The sequence below is a fragment of the Scardinius erythrophthalmus genome, assembly GCF_964197995.2.
Source record: "Scardinius erythrophthalmus genome assembly, chromosome: 1".
In the NCBI taxonomy this organism is placed as follows: domain Eukaryota; kingdom Metazoa; phylum Chordata; class Actinopteri; order Cypriniformes; family Leuciscidae; genus Scardinius; species Scardinius erythrophthalmus.
Window position 1 is genome coordinate 39,182,760 of NC_138221.1, and position 15,531 is coordinate 39,198,290.

At 38.1% G+C, this 15,531-nt stretch overlaps 1 protein-coding gene across 1 annotated transcript in view; it reads left to right on the forward strand.

Moving 5' to 3' along the window:
- Positions 1-10,674: 10,674 nt before the first annotated feature.
- Positions 10,675-15,531, forward strand: part of myo15aa (myosin XVAa) — a gene marked incomplete at its 3' end in the record, with an annotated part of 38,341 nt that continues 33,484 nt past the window's right edge. The window contains exons 1-11 of the mRNA XM_081388904.1: positions 10,675-11,142; positions 11,922-12,004; positions 12,096-12,159; positions 12,400-12,509; positions 12,682-12,756; positions 13,324-13,414; positions 13,867-13,970; positions 14,181-14,244; positions 14,356-14,469; positions 14,575-14,736; positions 14,856-14,969. Of these exons, the coding sequence (XP_081245030.1) occupies positions 10,735-11,142; positions 11,922-12,004; positions 12,096-12,159; positions 12,400-12,509; positions 12,682-12,756; positions 13,324-13,414; positions 13,867-13,970; positions 14,181-14,244; positions 14,356-14,469; positions 14,575-14,736; positions 14,856-14,969 (1,389 nt within the window). The 5' untranslated portion in view covers positions 10,675-10,734. The remainder of the gene's footprint in view (positions 11,143-11,921; positions 12,005-12,095; positions 12,160-12,399; positions 12,510-12,681; positions 12,757-13,323; positions 13,415-13,866; positions 13,971-14,180; positions 14,245-14,355; positions 14,470-14,574; positions 14,737-14,855; positions 14,970-15,531) is intronic.

Consider the following 15,531-nt stretch of genomic DNA (forward strand, 5'->3'; position numbering starts at 1 on the left):
CATTACAGAAAACTAGCATAATAGTTGACATTAAATATGCATGCTGAGGCACTCTGGCTGTACGACACAACAGACAAGTGTGGAGTGGGGAACTAGCAAGCCATTGGAAGGCTGTTCCACTTCAGGCTTGATGGGGCTTTGTGTAATTAGCCCACATTTCAAAACGCTAAAATGACGAGCAGGATGGCAAGAAACTGTTTTGGAATAACTTGAGAATTTACGTTTCTACGCTGGAGTTACTTTGAATGAGTTCGGATGGAAAGATAATGGTAAGAAGGACGAGTGTAGTGCCAATGGGCTACGCTTGTAAACATGACACTTGATGCTGGGGCCATATGGTGCTGTATGTGTGTGTGTGTGTGTGTGTGTGTGTGTGTGTGTGTGCTCGTGTGCTCTTAGCCGGGACTGTGCACTTCAGCTTTTACTTCATTCTGATATTCTGCATCATTTACTGCTGTGCTGATCGTGAGGTTCTGAATATGCTGGAATGGTCTGAATACGGCAGTCTGACATTGTGAACTGAAATGTAGCTAAACTTTTAATTAGCTATTTGTAACTTACTGAAGAAGGAGGCTCCTTAAAACCATTTCTTTCTTTCTTTTTTCTAATGAGCAAATGTATTTACATTTACAACAGTTCGTTCTGGTTCTCGAATCCGATTGGCTGAAAACTCTCTTTTGTGCCCCAGAAATTGCTCTATTAACCTCATTTCTAAACATCTCTTCTCAAGGGGGATTTGTTGCAGCATCTTTGATAAGTAAATAAAATTTTTCCCCAAAAAATTAACTGTCTAATATGAGCAGGCTGTGATTACCTACGGCGTCTTGTGCCTACAGTCGAATCACAGCAGTGCTGATATTCAGCCATATCACATAGATACTGTGAGATTGCTCACAGACAAGCCCAGTGAAATAAACTGCATGACCTTTCTTGAAGTTTTCAAAAAGTTAGTGAAAGTATTTGCTTTATTCTTGATCGCAGTTTTAACTGATGTTAATAATTGCTCAGTTGGGCAATAAGACTCAATAGAAAGATGATGGTTTTGATTGTTTTACTTTCTATTTTATAGAGCATTAACAAATAGCCTAGGTCATGTGACTACTACAGTATTTAAAGCATGGAAAGTGCTGAGACGACCCATTGGAAATGATTAGCATGGGCAAAGTAGCATTGTGCTTAGCATTGTGCTTTTGACACACAATAAAATGTATTGTTATAAGACACAGTATGAGGGAAGTTAATGAGTATAACAATATTTCATTCAAAATGAACAACATTGATAGTTGCATGTATGTAGGGAATAACTGAGGTAGACATTTCATTTCATGAGGTTCCCGTGTGGTGTTACAAACTGTTACAAACGTAGTGTAATTTCACACATGACGTGTATCTCAAACTCTCTTCTTTAAAGAGCCTTTGCTGCCCCCTGGTGATTTACCAGTAGAAAATGTGTGAAAAGGCTTCTAAAGGCTACAAAAAACATATGTAGGGCAGTACTTGATTTTGTTCATCAGAGATTGATTGGGTGGTTGTGGTTTGTTATTGCTGTGATGTCATGTGAGTGACAGGTTGTCCCGCCCTCACGCCAGTAAACACAGATGTCGCTGCACGAAGGAAAGTTAATTTGATTATGAGGGCACATGAATGTTTTAAAATAACGATGTGCAAGTATAAATCATTTATAATAAACACTGCAATGTTCCATTAAAAACAATTATTGGCAATTTTGATTTCAAGCTGATTTTAAAGTAATAATATGTGTCCTTTAGGGGGAGACAAGATACAAATTTCTGACTGTTGTTTAAACGGGTGTCCTGCTACAAGTTGTTGTACCCGTGAGTTTTTGGGCAGCTGACTGTCTATTGTACTGAACAATTATTGGTATCACAAATGTTACAGGGACTTTTAAGTCAACAAGTGTTCTTTTGGCCACAATGAGGAATCATTTTAATGAAAATTCCTTGTAGATGTGATGCACTCTCACCTCTAAAATCTAGAGGCAAGAGCTCTTTGAAAGATGTCTGCAGCCACTGCTCGTAACAATTAGCTTGTAATAGGGGTGAGGCAGTTTGTTTGCATACAGAGCCAGGCCTGTAGTTTCTAGAATAATAGAAATTGTTTACCTGCTATAGCTTCTCTGAGGTATATGATATGATGCTTTGCTTTGTCTGCTAAAATGCATTTTGTCCAAATAAGAAAACAAGCAAGTCACATTACCATGGCTTTTGTTCTATCTCGGTATTTTGGAAAAAGGTCTGTTTGCGTGTGTGTGCAGCTTTTACATCTGAAAGAGAGCAGTTTGGCAGAGGAAAAACATAATAGATCAGCCCTTATATGAACACACAATGTGTTGGCCCAGCATAGTTCAGAGCAGCACACTAATTGTTCTGAGAACGGATCTTATATTCCAGAACAGAATACAGCCATTGAGTGACTCTTTTGGAAAAGGGATTAGATGTAATGATTTTTTAAAAACAATTTTCAAGGTAAGCGTTACAACTACTGGCACAATCATGACAATATCATGATTTATTATGTTTTTATTTGACAGTATGCTTCCTGTACAATGCTAGTTTTTTATTTATTTATATTTCTTCACTAGGATATAAAAAAATAATAAAGATGGTTATATTTTTTGAATTTTATTTATGCTGTGTATATAATTATATATTCCTTTCATTATTACTTTTAATATATCTGGCGATTTATCACTATGTGGGCATATCTTGGACATTCCATAGATCCCAGGTGCCTTGTTAAAGATTTCCCTTTATTATTTATTAATTAATGGCTGGCATCTGCAAGCATAAGGAGGTTTATTACACTAATCAAACACTGCGCTTGTGTGTGACAAAATTGCATTTGTGTGGTGTAGCCTAATTGCATTAAATTAGTTAAGTCATTGACACAGTAACAAGTCGATTCATGTTTTTTTTTTTTTTTTTGTCATTGCTTTTACTGTTTTTAAAATGTAGTTTCTTCAGTGACTTTGGAGTTCTTATCCCAAGACAAACAACAATAAATTGAACATTAATGTGATAAGTAGCAATTTAAAGGGATAGTTCACCCAAAAAAGAAAATTCTGTCATCAGTTACTCAGTTTTTTACAAACTTGTATGAGTTTCCTTCTTATGCTAAACACAAAAGAAGATATTTTGAAGAATATAAGCAAACAGTTGATGAACTGAACTGACTTTCCATAGTGTGGAAAAAAAATATATATGGAAGTCAATGGTACCCATCAACTATTTGGTTACTGAAATTCTTTAAAATATCTTCTTTTGTGCTCAGCAGAAGACAGAAATTCATACAGATTTGGAACAACTTGAGGGTGAGTAAATTATGACAGAATTTTCATTTTTGGGTGAACTATCCCTTTAAAGGGTTGTAGACAGTATTGGATAACTGCACAGTTAAGAGGCTGACATTTGACATTTCATCGTGGCAAAGATGATGTTTGACATTTATATGTATGGTGTGAGACAATGTATAGATTTATTCACTTAGATAACTCGCTTCTAACCATTTCTAACACCACTGAAATTTTATCTAGTCCTCCCCCAAGCCTCTTAATTGTAACCTTACCCAGCACTTGGCCTGGTGAATCGCTAGGCTTGGATTTAAACAGGTTCATTTAGGGTTTGGGGTATGCATTACGTCTCGTCAGGGAGACTAAGCGGGTCTACACAGGTTTAAGTCTTCTCTTTACTTACCTATATATACTATGTATTTAAATTCCTGATGAAAGTAGTGCTGTATATATCCTGCCGAAAAAGAATTTGAACTGACTTTAAGAGCATTTAGTCATTTAGTATTATAATGAAACAAGACATTGATTCTCTATTAGTTAAATTGATAGCTAAAGGTAAAGTCATACGTGTTGTGTATTAAAAACGGATTGGACATCCTCGAAAGAAAGCAGCCCACCTCCTCTTGGACTTGTTTCAAAACATAACAGCTGAACAGCTGATGCACCGCAGAGTTTTTTTATATTTATTTTTATTAGATAACCATCTCCTCTTCAAGCTAAGAAAAAAAAAAAAATGAAATCATAAAAATAATGTTCAGTTTAAATATCACCTAATGTATTATCACATAAATATGCAATATATGCATGTGATGGCGAATATCTGAAGCAAACAATGAATGGGGTCACTCTATATTTAGAACTTTTCCGATTAATATTTAACTATTTCTTAGTGAACTGAATACAGACCGGCTATTAAGAATTTATCTCTACCAGTGTCATGAACTCTTGGAATATTAAGTGGTCAACAGAGAGATAATCACGCAGCTTATTATGTACATATGTGATTCTTGTCTGTGATAACCACTACATTTTTTCAGAGCTGACATAAACATATGTATCAGAGAATTAGCATCATAATAATGAATGTTGATAGCTGTTCGGATTCTCTCCTGCTCATAAAAATATACTCAAAAGATAAAGAAGTGCTAATTAATTGTTTTCACAACTCTTCGAAGTCATCCTATAATAAAGCATAATTCATGTCAATCAAAACATTTACAAGCTATATTTATTATTTGTACATATACTTTTTTTTAGTTTTATTGGCCTAAACAAAGCAAAATCAACAAATCCAAAAATTTAGTTGTATTCATTATATTCACTGAATTCAAATGATTTCCATCTCCAATAGTCCTGTTGGGTGGTTGAAAACATTGCTTTAAATCAAAATGTCACTGCTGCAAGTCACTCAATTAAAAACAGAAAATTAAAAAAAGGAGTTTGGCATGATTGACAGTATCAAATAACAGTTGTTTTATTTGTTTGGTACTCATATAATATCAAACATTTAACCCACCTCAGATGTGATGGAGGAGATATTCCTCTTCGGTCAGTATCATTACCATACTTTTTGGAAATGTCCTCAGACACAGTTTAGTAACAGCTCAGCCAACGTGCATTATTTATACAGGAATGAGCCAAACAGATAATGTTACTCTAAGTCAGTGTAGTTGATACATTTAAGGTGCCCTTCGCAGCTATTACGGGGAGCCCTCGCATACTTTCAGACACTTGCATCTGGAGCTATTGAAGGACACTACCTGCAAAACTCAAGAGGACAAAAAGTGTAACTGGAGTACTTTCCCATGGCATGAAAAAGCTTGTAGAACATGACAAAAGGGATGCTGACATTCATGGATGCCTGAGATAAAGAGCCTTTTGTCTGTGGGAAATCTCTTGCCAAAATTAGCCCTACAGCCAAGGACAAGACACTGTCGGACATTTCTGAAATGTGAGGAATACACCTGTAAGGTAGAGTCCTGAACAAAAAGAGCTATCAGCATTTTGGCTTTTGCATTAAGTGAAAATTATTTTGACTTGGGCTTACATTCATGAGAAATTTTAGACATAATTCATAACTTTTTTGTTGAACCTGGAATCCACATGGACCATTTGTGTAACTGTTTGAGTTTTCTGTCACTGACCACCCATTTTTGATACAGTGACGTATATTAGCATGACTTTTGGAGAAGGATAAAATGCCACCAAAGAAAGCAGACAAAGCTGCACCTAAGAAAGGTGACAAAGGAAAGGGGGAAGCAAAAGAAGATACAAAGGCAGCAAAAGATGACAAGAAAGGGGGAAAGGGAGGCAAAGATCCTCCTAAAGGGAAAGGAAAAGAGGATCCAAAGAAAGGAAAAGGAAAAGGCAAACCAGCTCCTAGTGAATCTGAGGAGGCTTCCGATGTGGAAAGGAGTGAGGTTGAGGACAGTGAGGCATTAGACGAAGAGGATGTGCAAAGCGAGGATGATGGTGGGAAAAGAGGGAAAGGGAAAGGGAAAGCTGCACTGAAGGGAGCATCCAAAGCTATGGCAGTAAAAGCTGTAGCTAAGCCAAAGCGTGGCCAAGCAGCGGAGGAAGGTGTTGATCCAAAAAAGCCACAACTTCAGCTAGGTAAAATGAAGGACATAAACCTGAAAGGGGCGTCTTCGGCTATGACAGGCTTTGCTCTTCAGGGTCAGCAGAATGTTGAAAAGAAAGAGGATGCAAAAGCTAATTTAAAAGGTGCTTCTAAAGTTCTCACAGGTCTGACAGGAAAGTCCCCATTTTTCTCAAAGCCAGCCCCAAAACAATCAAAAAGAGGGCTAAAAAGCACATCTAGGCTTTTCATGGGACTATCTGGCAGCAAGAAGAAAAAAGGTATGACCCCAAAGGCATTACAAAGTACATCAAAGTTGTTTTCAGGCTTTGGAAAGTCAAAAACAGAAGAAGACAAAAATAAAAAAGAGGAGGGTGGAAGAACATATTTATTACTCAATATTGGTGGAAAAGCAAATAAAAATGCAGCAGCCACCTCTGGACTGGGAGGCAAATTCAAAGGCTTCTTTGGTAAAAAGAAAACTGGAGCTGCACAATTCAAAAGTAAAGGATGGGCTCTGGGGAAGATAGCAGGAGCAGCAAACTGGTTAACTAACAAATTCATCTCATCCAAAACATCTGGAAGACTGGGATCTCGCTCTGTTCGTTATGACAGGTCAAGTGTGGGACAATATCATGGCTATCAGAATGGAGGATATGAATATGACGAGGGTGAGTTCAGCTATGAGGAAGATGACTATGTTCAAAGTAGTTATAGCAGAAATAACCCCCGGGGACGTTATCGGAGCAGAAATCATGACAGCTATGGTGAGGGGCGCTTCAGAGGACCACATCAGTATGACTACTTTGAAGATGACCAGGAGTATTATGATTATCCTGAAGATGAGTATGGCTTTTATGATGAGGAGAATGATTATTATGATCCTATGTATGAGGATGAGTATGGCTATTTTGATGAAGACTATTACGATCAGTATCAGTATGATGTAAGACAACCATATGGTTATTATGATGATAGAATCGACTATGATTACAGGCACCAGAGAATTGATGAATTTGGATACCCTGTTGATGGTATGGAATACTATGATGAATTGGGTTATGCTGTAGAAGATGAATTTGGCTACCCTGGTAATGATGTGGAATACTATGAATATGGATACTATCCAGAACAGTTTGACTATTATGGTGATCAGCAAAATTATTACATTCACTATGATGGTGTTTCAGATGCCAACATGACGTATCCAGGTTATCCATATGCATACAATCCAAATCAGTACATATACAATGGAGAAACCAACGCAGTATACCTTGACAATCAGATGGTTGCTAACCAGCCATTTATGTACACAGTGGAGGATGCCATGGAACCAACAGAACCCTCAGGAATGTATGGTAATGAATATGTACAAATACCAACAGAAGGAATATTGACTGAAGATTCATTCAGATTCCCAAGACCACAAGTAAAGTTGTTTGGAAAAGAAAAACTTGAAATTGCAAGTCCGATGCAATTCACCAGGAATGATGGGGAAATGATGATTCCAGACCAATATGAGAACCAATATGCTTCACCCATGAGCCTTCCTTTATATACTCCACAGCAATCAGAAGCTGCACAAAGGTCATTTTCTCCCACGCCTATTTTCATTCAGCAAACACCAGCATCTTTTATACCACCTGGTAGTCCCATTTTAACCAGAACACCCCAAATACCATCCTCACCTGTTCTTCAGGCAAGACACTTTTCGTCTCCAATGCCAGTGTCACCTGTCCCAAGTAGACATTATTTTGGACCTGTTGGACTCATACCACTCTCAACACCATCATCTCCGGTTTTGTCTGTAAGGAGATTTGATCCCACTATGGTTGAACCAGTATCTTCTCATTTAGTCTATCCAGATCCTATGTTTCAGAGACATGATTTTCCACATGAAAATGTCCAACCAACAATGAGACAATTTAACAATCTCCCCTCACCACAGCTCTCCTTAAGACAAAGTAATTTTTCACCAGGTCGAAGCAGCCCTCTACCTCGCCAAAGATCTGACATGTATGAGGAAATGTATCCAAGGTTCTCACCAAGGCAGTCAAGAATATTTAGCCCAACATCATACAATAATAATGCACAAAGGCAGTTATCTCCCATTCAAAGGAGAAAATTTAGCCCCCCTTCTTCTCCACAACCGTCCAGACGAGCACCATCACCTTTAGCTTCTTTAAGGGGAAAATCTCCAACACCCCAGAGAAAGCCATTTGGTTCTAGAGCACCATCCCCTCTTGTTAATGGAAGAGAGAGTCCTCCAATGTCTCCAAGAGGCTCAATGAGAAGGAGAAGTCCTCCTTCTTCGCCTAGACCAACACTGAGGCAAAGTTCCCAGGCTAGTCCTGCCCCTCCAATAAAATCTCGTTTCAGGCCAATTGGTAGAAGCAATCAGGACTCTTTCATGTCATCAAGATCTATCAGGAAAAGTTCTTTTTCACCACAACCATCTTTACGGAGGAGGAGCCCTCCACGGTCTCCAACAATAGGCCAACAGTCACTAGAAGAGAGCTCTCCATACCCACCTCACAGAGCCACATCTCCTACCCAAAGACCGGTGTCTCCGAGACCAATATCCCCCTTTGCCTCTAGATCTCAGAGACCTCTTTCCCCATCACCATCAGCATTTTCTGGGAGAATTCAACGTGACAGACAACATCTACCAACTCGTTCCTCTACACGTAGATTCAGAGGATTTGGTGGCAACAAAGTGCCAATGGGAACAGTTAAGCCATCTCCTGTTAATCCAATTTTCCAAAGAAAAAGTCATCATGGCACTCCTCAAATGCAAAACGTTGCTCCGTTCAGATCTTCAGTCCATAATGTACCCATGAGTTCAGGAGCTTTGAATCAGAGTGCTAGATCCTCACCCATCATGTTAGCAAGACAAGGTTCCAGACCAGCAGGTTTTCAAGACTCAAAGAGATTCTTTCCATCTGGAACACCAAATCCACAGAGAGGGTTTCATAGACCTGTTGGGAGAGGGCGTCCTGTTGTGAGAGTACCAATAAGTCCTGTTCCTCTCAGACAATCAATAAGAGGCCAGAACCATCCTCTTGTAATGAATGCTCAACCACCTTTTCACCAACATGTTCCAATAAAACGGCCAGGGGTACCTTCACCACAATTCTCTGTAAGACATGTTCCAACCCCTTGTCCGTCACCTCAGCTTTCAGTGAGAGCTGGTTCACCAATGTCTGTACGCTCTCCATCGCCAATCCTCTCACAGAGAAATGCTATGCATAATGAATTAATCAATCGCGCCTCACTCAGATCACAATTTCCATTGAGTAGCACTCCTCAGCCTCAGGTAATAACTGAATTTGCCCAGACAGTTGAACAAGGGCCATCTCCTCTACTAACAAATGCTTTACAGAACCCACATCTTGCTGCTGCTTCATTCAGTTCACCTCTTCCAAGGTTTAAATCCCCAATGTCACAGATCAACCAAAGTTTATCTCAGAGCTCTTCTCCAGGCTTATCAAATGCATTACAAAATCCACTTCTTCGTAATGCCACTTACCGCTCACCTCTGCAAAGGTCTGCATCTCCTCATTCTATAGTGGCACCTCAAGAGGTTCAGGTAATCAATCAGAATTATTCTCCAATGCTCTCTAATGCACTGCAAAACCCTTACCTACGTAATGCCTCCCTCACTTCCCCACTGCAAAGAAGCACATCTCCATATTCTCCCACAGCAGCTCAGCAGGTACCACAGAACATTTTGCAATCTTCTTCCGCACTAACTAATGCACTACAAAATCCTCAATTACGCAGTGCCTCATATATCTCACCTCTTCAGCGAAATACATCTTTATATGCTCCGGTGATGTCACAGCCTGAACAGCAAACATCAGTATTATCAAATGCACTTAAGAATCCTAACTTAAAAAATGCATCCTATACCTCTCCTTTACAGAGGAACCCTACTCCTTTCCTGCAAGCACAGGATTATTCCTCACCTTTGTCAAATGCATTAAAGAATCAAAACCTTCAAGGTGCTTCCTTTCGGCTACCTGATGGATCAATAATATCTAGAAATGCATCTTCTACCTCTCCTTTACAGAGGAATCCTACTCCTTTCCTGCAAGCACAGGATTTTTCCTCACCTTTGTCAAATGCATTAAAGAATCGAAACCTTCAAGGTGCTTCCTTTCGGCTACCTGATGGATCAATAATATCTAGAAATTTAGGAGGCCAAAAAGAGGAGGCTACTACATCTGTTCTGTCAAATGCTTTGCAAAATCCCAGTCTCCGGAAAGCAACTTATAGGCTCCCTGATGGTACGATAATGAGAAATGAGCCAGCACAACCAGCTCAACCTTCTTCACTGCTATCCAATGCTCTTCAGAATCCAAACATTCGAAAAGCAAGTTACAGGCTTCCTGATGGAACACTTGTATCCAATAGCACTGATCAAACCGTGGACACAACAAAATCCTCACCATACTTGGGAAGTGCTTTACAGAATATTAACCTACGTAAATCTTCCTATAAACTACCTGATAGTACTCTTTTTTCCCGAAACCAACCAGCAAAGCAGCCACCCTCTCCACATCTTTCAAGTGCTCTTCTGAACTCAAACCTTCGTAAGGCTTCTTACAGACTTCCTGATGGAACACTTTTGACTAAGAGCTCTGAACAGGAACCAGAGCCATCAATTTCATCTCATTTGTCAAGTGCATTACAAAATGTTGGTAAGACCAACTATCGCTTACCTAATACCTCCGGCCTGTTTAGAAATCCTAAACAAGAGCAAGCTCCCTCTTCAATGCTGTCCGGTGCCCTCCTGAACCAAAACCTTCGTAAAGCATCTTACAGATTGCCTGATGGATCAATCATGACAAGAGGCAAACCGGCTCAAAGTGAATCTCCCACTTCACCCTTTCTGGGAAATGCTTTGACGAATGTTAACTTACGCAAAGCCTCCTACAAGTTGCCGTCAACACTGGGACGCTCTCCAGAGGACCCAAGGTACGCAGTAGTGACCCCTCAGATTCAGGGTCAGTCTGGTGAACACTGGGCTCAAAATCAAATACTAGATCTTCATGAGCCAGATGATGTCTGGTCTTCAGAAAGAGTCCTCCCTCATCATACTGTTCAGAACCTCACAAAATGGTCCATGTATAGGGATGAAGAACTGGAGAATTTTGTCGTCCCTGTGTTTCCTGGCCAAGAGACAGATAGCACAGAACCTGCATGGCTACCAAATAGAGAAGGTGAACCTCAAGGGAACTGGTATGACAAGGTAACATAACTTGCAAATAGTTACTCTTTATAAGAAAACATTACTCAGCTTTTAATTGCTATCTATAATTTTTCTACAGTGGAAACAAATACAAAAATAATAGTTCAATATCTGTTAGATATCAATACCTAAAATAATGCAATTGTATGGCTGAAGATTCAGGTTAAAACAATTAGATTAAAAATGCTGAAATTTATATTTAAAACTATGGATCAAAAATGATGTTGGGCAATGTCAAATATCAAAGGAAAATATTATGACTTTGGTATTGACTGGATATTAGACAATATAGACTAGGGTTGGATGGATGATTTGGTACTGTATTTAAGTTTGTGTATACTTAAATATACAATGCACCAAAATACACCTGCCATGCCAGCTATATGACAACAGCGTACAGGTATCATTTCAATAGACCTTAGCCGTAGTAGCATATTTAATTTTTGACAGGAAGGAAAACAACGCCATGAGGGATAGAAGTACATTGTGTTCAATGAATTGTACTATTAACAACATGGCAGTTGCTGATGAAGCATCTTTCCAAAAATCTTTCAGTAGACAAGAACTCAATAAAATAGTTTATGCCATTGCAAAGACTATAAGACTTGCAACAAGTATATCCCTCACAGCCTCATTTCCCTTTAAAATTCAATATTGCGTCTCTACCCTGACTAAGGTCTATACATAATTATAGTGTGAAATACAGGCTTTATATCATGTTTGGTTTAGGCCTACACATTGTTTACACAATATTTTTCTTTTACTGAAATGCTTTTTAGATGTACTCAATTCGAAGTCTGCCCACAATGCTGTATCGTGAACGTGCAGAGGAGGATGGGTTTGAGGACATGACACAGCTTGAGTATGAGATTATTGAATAAGATAAATGCTATATATAATGAAATTTTGTGTTCACTTTTAAATGCTTTCATAAAAAATAAAACTCTTTTCAGGGACCTGCATGAAGGTGCTGTGTTGCTGAATTTGAAGAAAAGATTTGACCGCAATTTGATATATGTAAGTCAAATGCACAAGTCTGGAATTCATTTGTTTCTTTATGACTAAAAACTATCCATGTGTTTCTTTAGAACTAAGAATTATGTATTTTGACCTCAGGTTAATTTTTTTTTAAAACAAACATTAAAACACTTATTCTGTAAATATTTTAGTACAAAGAGTTTTGGGTGAATTTAAAAAGTAAATTAAACAATGATGTGTTTGAAAAACTATGTTTTTTTTTGTTTGTTTTGTTCCAAGACTTACATTGGAAGTATTCTGGTGGCTGTTAATCCCTACAAGATGTTCAACATCTACGGAACAGACATGGTTCTACAACACAAAGGGCATGCGCTTGGAGAGAATTCTCCGTATGTTCTTTCATTCATTAATTAATTCATAATACTTTGAACCCTTTACTTTAAACTTCAATAGTATTTAACCGGTACTTAAGATGATCGCTTTTATCAATGCTAGGCTAATTCCTTATACAGTATTGTACTTTTTTCTTAAATGTTTTGAACTTATCCATTGTGTTTGCAGACATCTATTTGCTATTGCAAATGCCTCATACACAAAAATGATGGATGCCAAAGAAAACCAGTGCATTATTATCAGGTAGGATTAAATTAAGGTAAACATGTAAGCTTATCTCACAGAATGTAATATTTAAAATATTTAAAAAATATATATATATTTGAACATTGTTCAACTAACCTAACTCATAATGTGTTTTTGGAAAGATTAATTAAAAGAACAGACAGAATTCAAATAGCTAAGATAATCTGTCCTGTCACCTTAAGTAGTCTTTTACACTGATGGAGCCATCAGTGTCAGTTCTACTTGACACAGCTGATCGCCTGGAACACTTTAAACCTAGCTCTGACGGAGATACCTGTAAGGAAAGACTACTGATGTCTAGGCCATGATTGCACCAGCAGATCATGTCTCTGTGAAATGCACCCATGCCTGTTCAGAGTAGCTGGAACGACAGTCCCAATCAAGCATTCAATTTCACTTCTGTCTGATGATCAGCCACCTCGCTCATTACTTAAGTGCATGGCAAAAGACAAGAAAATCGGTTCCTCGCATGCCAAGCCGCATTCTATGCCAATTAAGTAGTTAAACTGGTACTTTAGGAGGTTAGAGTCATCATGTGGTCTAAATGTGCTTATTGTCTTTCAGTGGGGAGAGTGGCTCTGGTAAAACAGAGACCACAAAGCTAGTTCTCCGGTACTTAGCCGCAATACATCACAAACAAAACGTCACACAGCAGGTATGAGTTAAGCTAATAAAATCTTTGAAAACTGTTAAACTCAGTTCATGCACATTTTATAACTTATCTTCTATTTTACTTTTATATGCTATCATACAGATTGAGGTATTGTACTTTTGCGTGTGCCTTCTGTTGTTTGAAACCTTTATATGTTGCATGGCGTGGTGCACTTTGATATGCAAGTGTTCAAAAGTTTTTTTTCTTTTTCTTAATAATCTATGCAAAGTATAGTAAAAGTAAAAAAACTCCCTGTGCAGTAAGACAAAATACATTTAAGATACAATCTATGAACACAAGTCTCATGCAGTGTTGCTTATCAAGTAAATGTATCTTGATTTAAGTATTTTAGATAGTTTAACATGAAAACAAGACAAAACTATTAATAATATGTTTTTCTTTTTGCAGTTATTGCTACATCCTTCTCACATATTAATGTATGGCTTAATCTACAGATTCTCGAAGCAACGCCTCTTTTAGAGTCTTTTGGAAATGCCAAAACTGTACGGAATGATAACTCCAGTCGATTTGGGAAATACATGGAAATATTTATGGAAGAGTAAGTTCATCAATACCAAATCTCTTTACAATGTTACTGATGTTATTGACACCTAGCAAGAGGAAACACTTATGGGGTACCTTTACAACTAAAAGAGGCTAACAGGATCAAGATTCACATGTTGCTGGTTAAAATGACTGTATGTTAGAGTACATGGGTTAAGTTGCAAATTACATATTAATGCTTGTCTGATTTTCCTGATCCAAACAGAGGGGTAATCAGCGGTGCCATAACCTCACAGTATCTACTTGAAAAGTCCAGGATTGTGTTTCAGGTATTCTTCATAATGCTCATAGATATTTAAAATAATCATTTATTAAACCAATTCTTTATAGACAACCACAATGTTAATTTTTCTCTATTTCCTTTCTCTATTTTTTCTCAGGCCAAAGATGAAAGAAACTATCACATTTTTTACGAGATGCTTGCAGGCCTTCCTTCACAGCAGAAGCAGTCTTTCTACCTTCAAGACGCTGAGACGTATTATTACCTCAATCAGGTGAGGCCATGGTTTAATCCACTAGATTATTATAGCAAAAAACTAAAAAACAAAACTCAAAACCTATACGGTTGTTCTTTCATGGATGCTCTATTTGGTCGCAAGGGTGGCGACTGTGAGATTGTTGGCAAGAGTGATGGGGAGGATTTCCGCAGGCTCCTAAGTGCCATGGAAATACTTCACTTCAGTGCTGAAGACCAGAACGGTATCTTCAGAGTCCTGTCTTCCATCCTTCACTTAGGAAATGTCTTCTTTGAGAGATATGAGGTAAATTGAAACTCAAACAAATGGTTGCATCCTCTTCACTTGGATTCTCCTCATGTTGCTGCACTATAATGCTCTATTTTAGTGGTGTAATGCGATAAGTTTGATTTTTTTTTTGACAGACTGAATCTCAGGAAGTGGCATCAGTTGTGAGTGCTCAGGAGATCCGAGTGGTGGCTGAACTTCTACAGATTTCCCCAGAGGGTCTACAGAAGTCCATTACTTTCAAAGTCACGGTAAAAAAACCCTGCCTCATAATGTCTTCAGTACTAGATAAAAGATACACCTTGTACATTGACAAAAGATCAGTTGCCGTCTGTCGGTGCAGTGTGAATTGCCCAATTGCCCAGTGTAAATTTCATATTATCCGTCAGCACTGAAGATGAAAACAATATCCCTAGTTTGTCTTCCTCTTATCCAACTTCGATATGAGTACCTTTATTACAGTGCCAATTTAAAACATACTTATAGTGAGGATTATTATATAAACTAGACTCAAAATTGGACACTTAAGCCACGTTTAAAATGTGTTTTCATTGCCTTAGGTAATAAAATTATCCTACCACATTGTTATCTTGTTGTATTAGACAATTAAAAGAGCAAATCAATGCAAAACCATTATAACTAACTTTTGCAATGACTTTTGCACCCAACTGGTACCATAGGTGATTTTCGCACAGATGTAGTTTATCAAAATAACTATAAACTTGCTACACTGACGTATGACAAAGTGTCAACTTCTTGTTTTTAAATGTTTGCTTGAAAGGCTTGCTGTCTTTCTCTACACTAGATGATGCT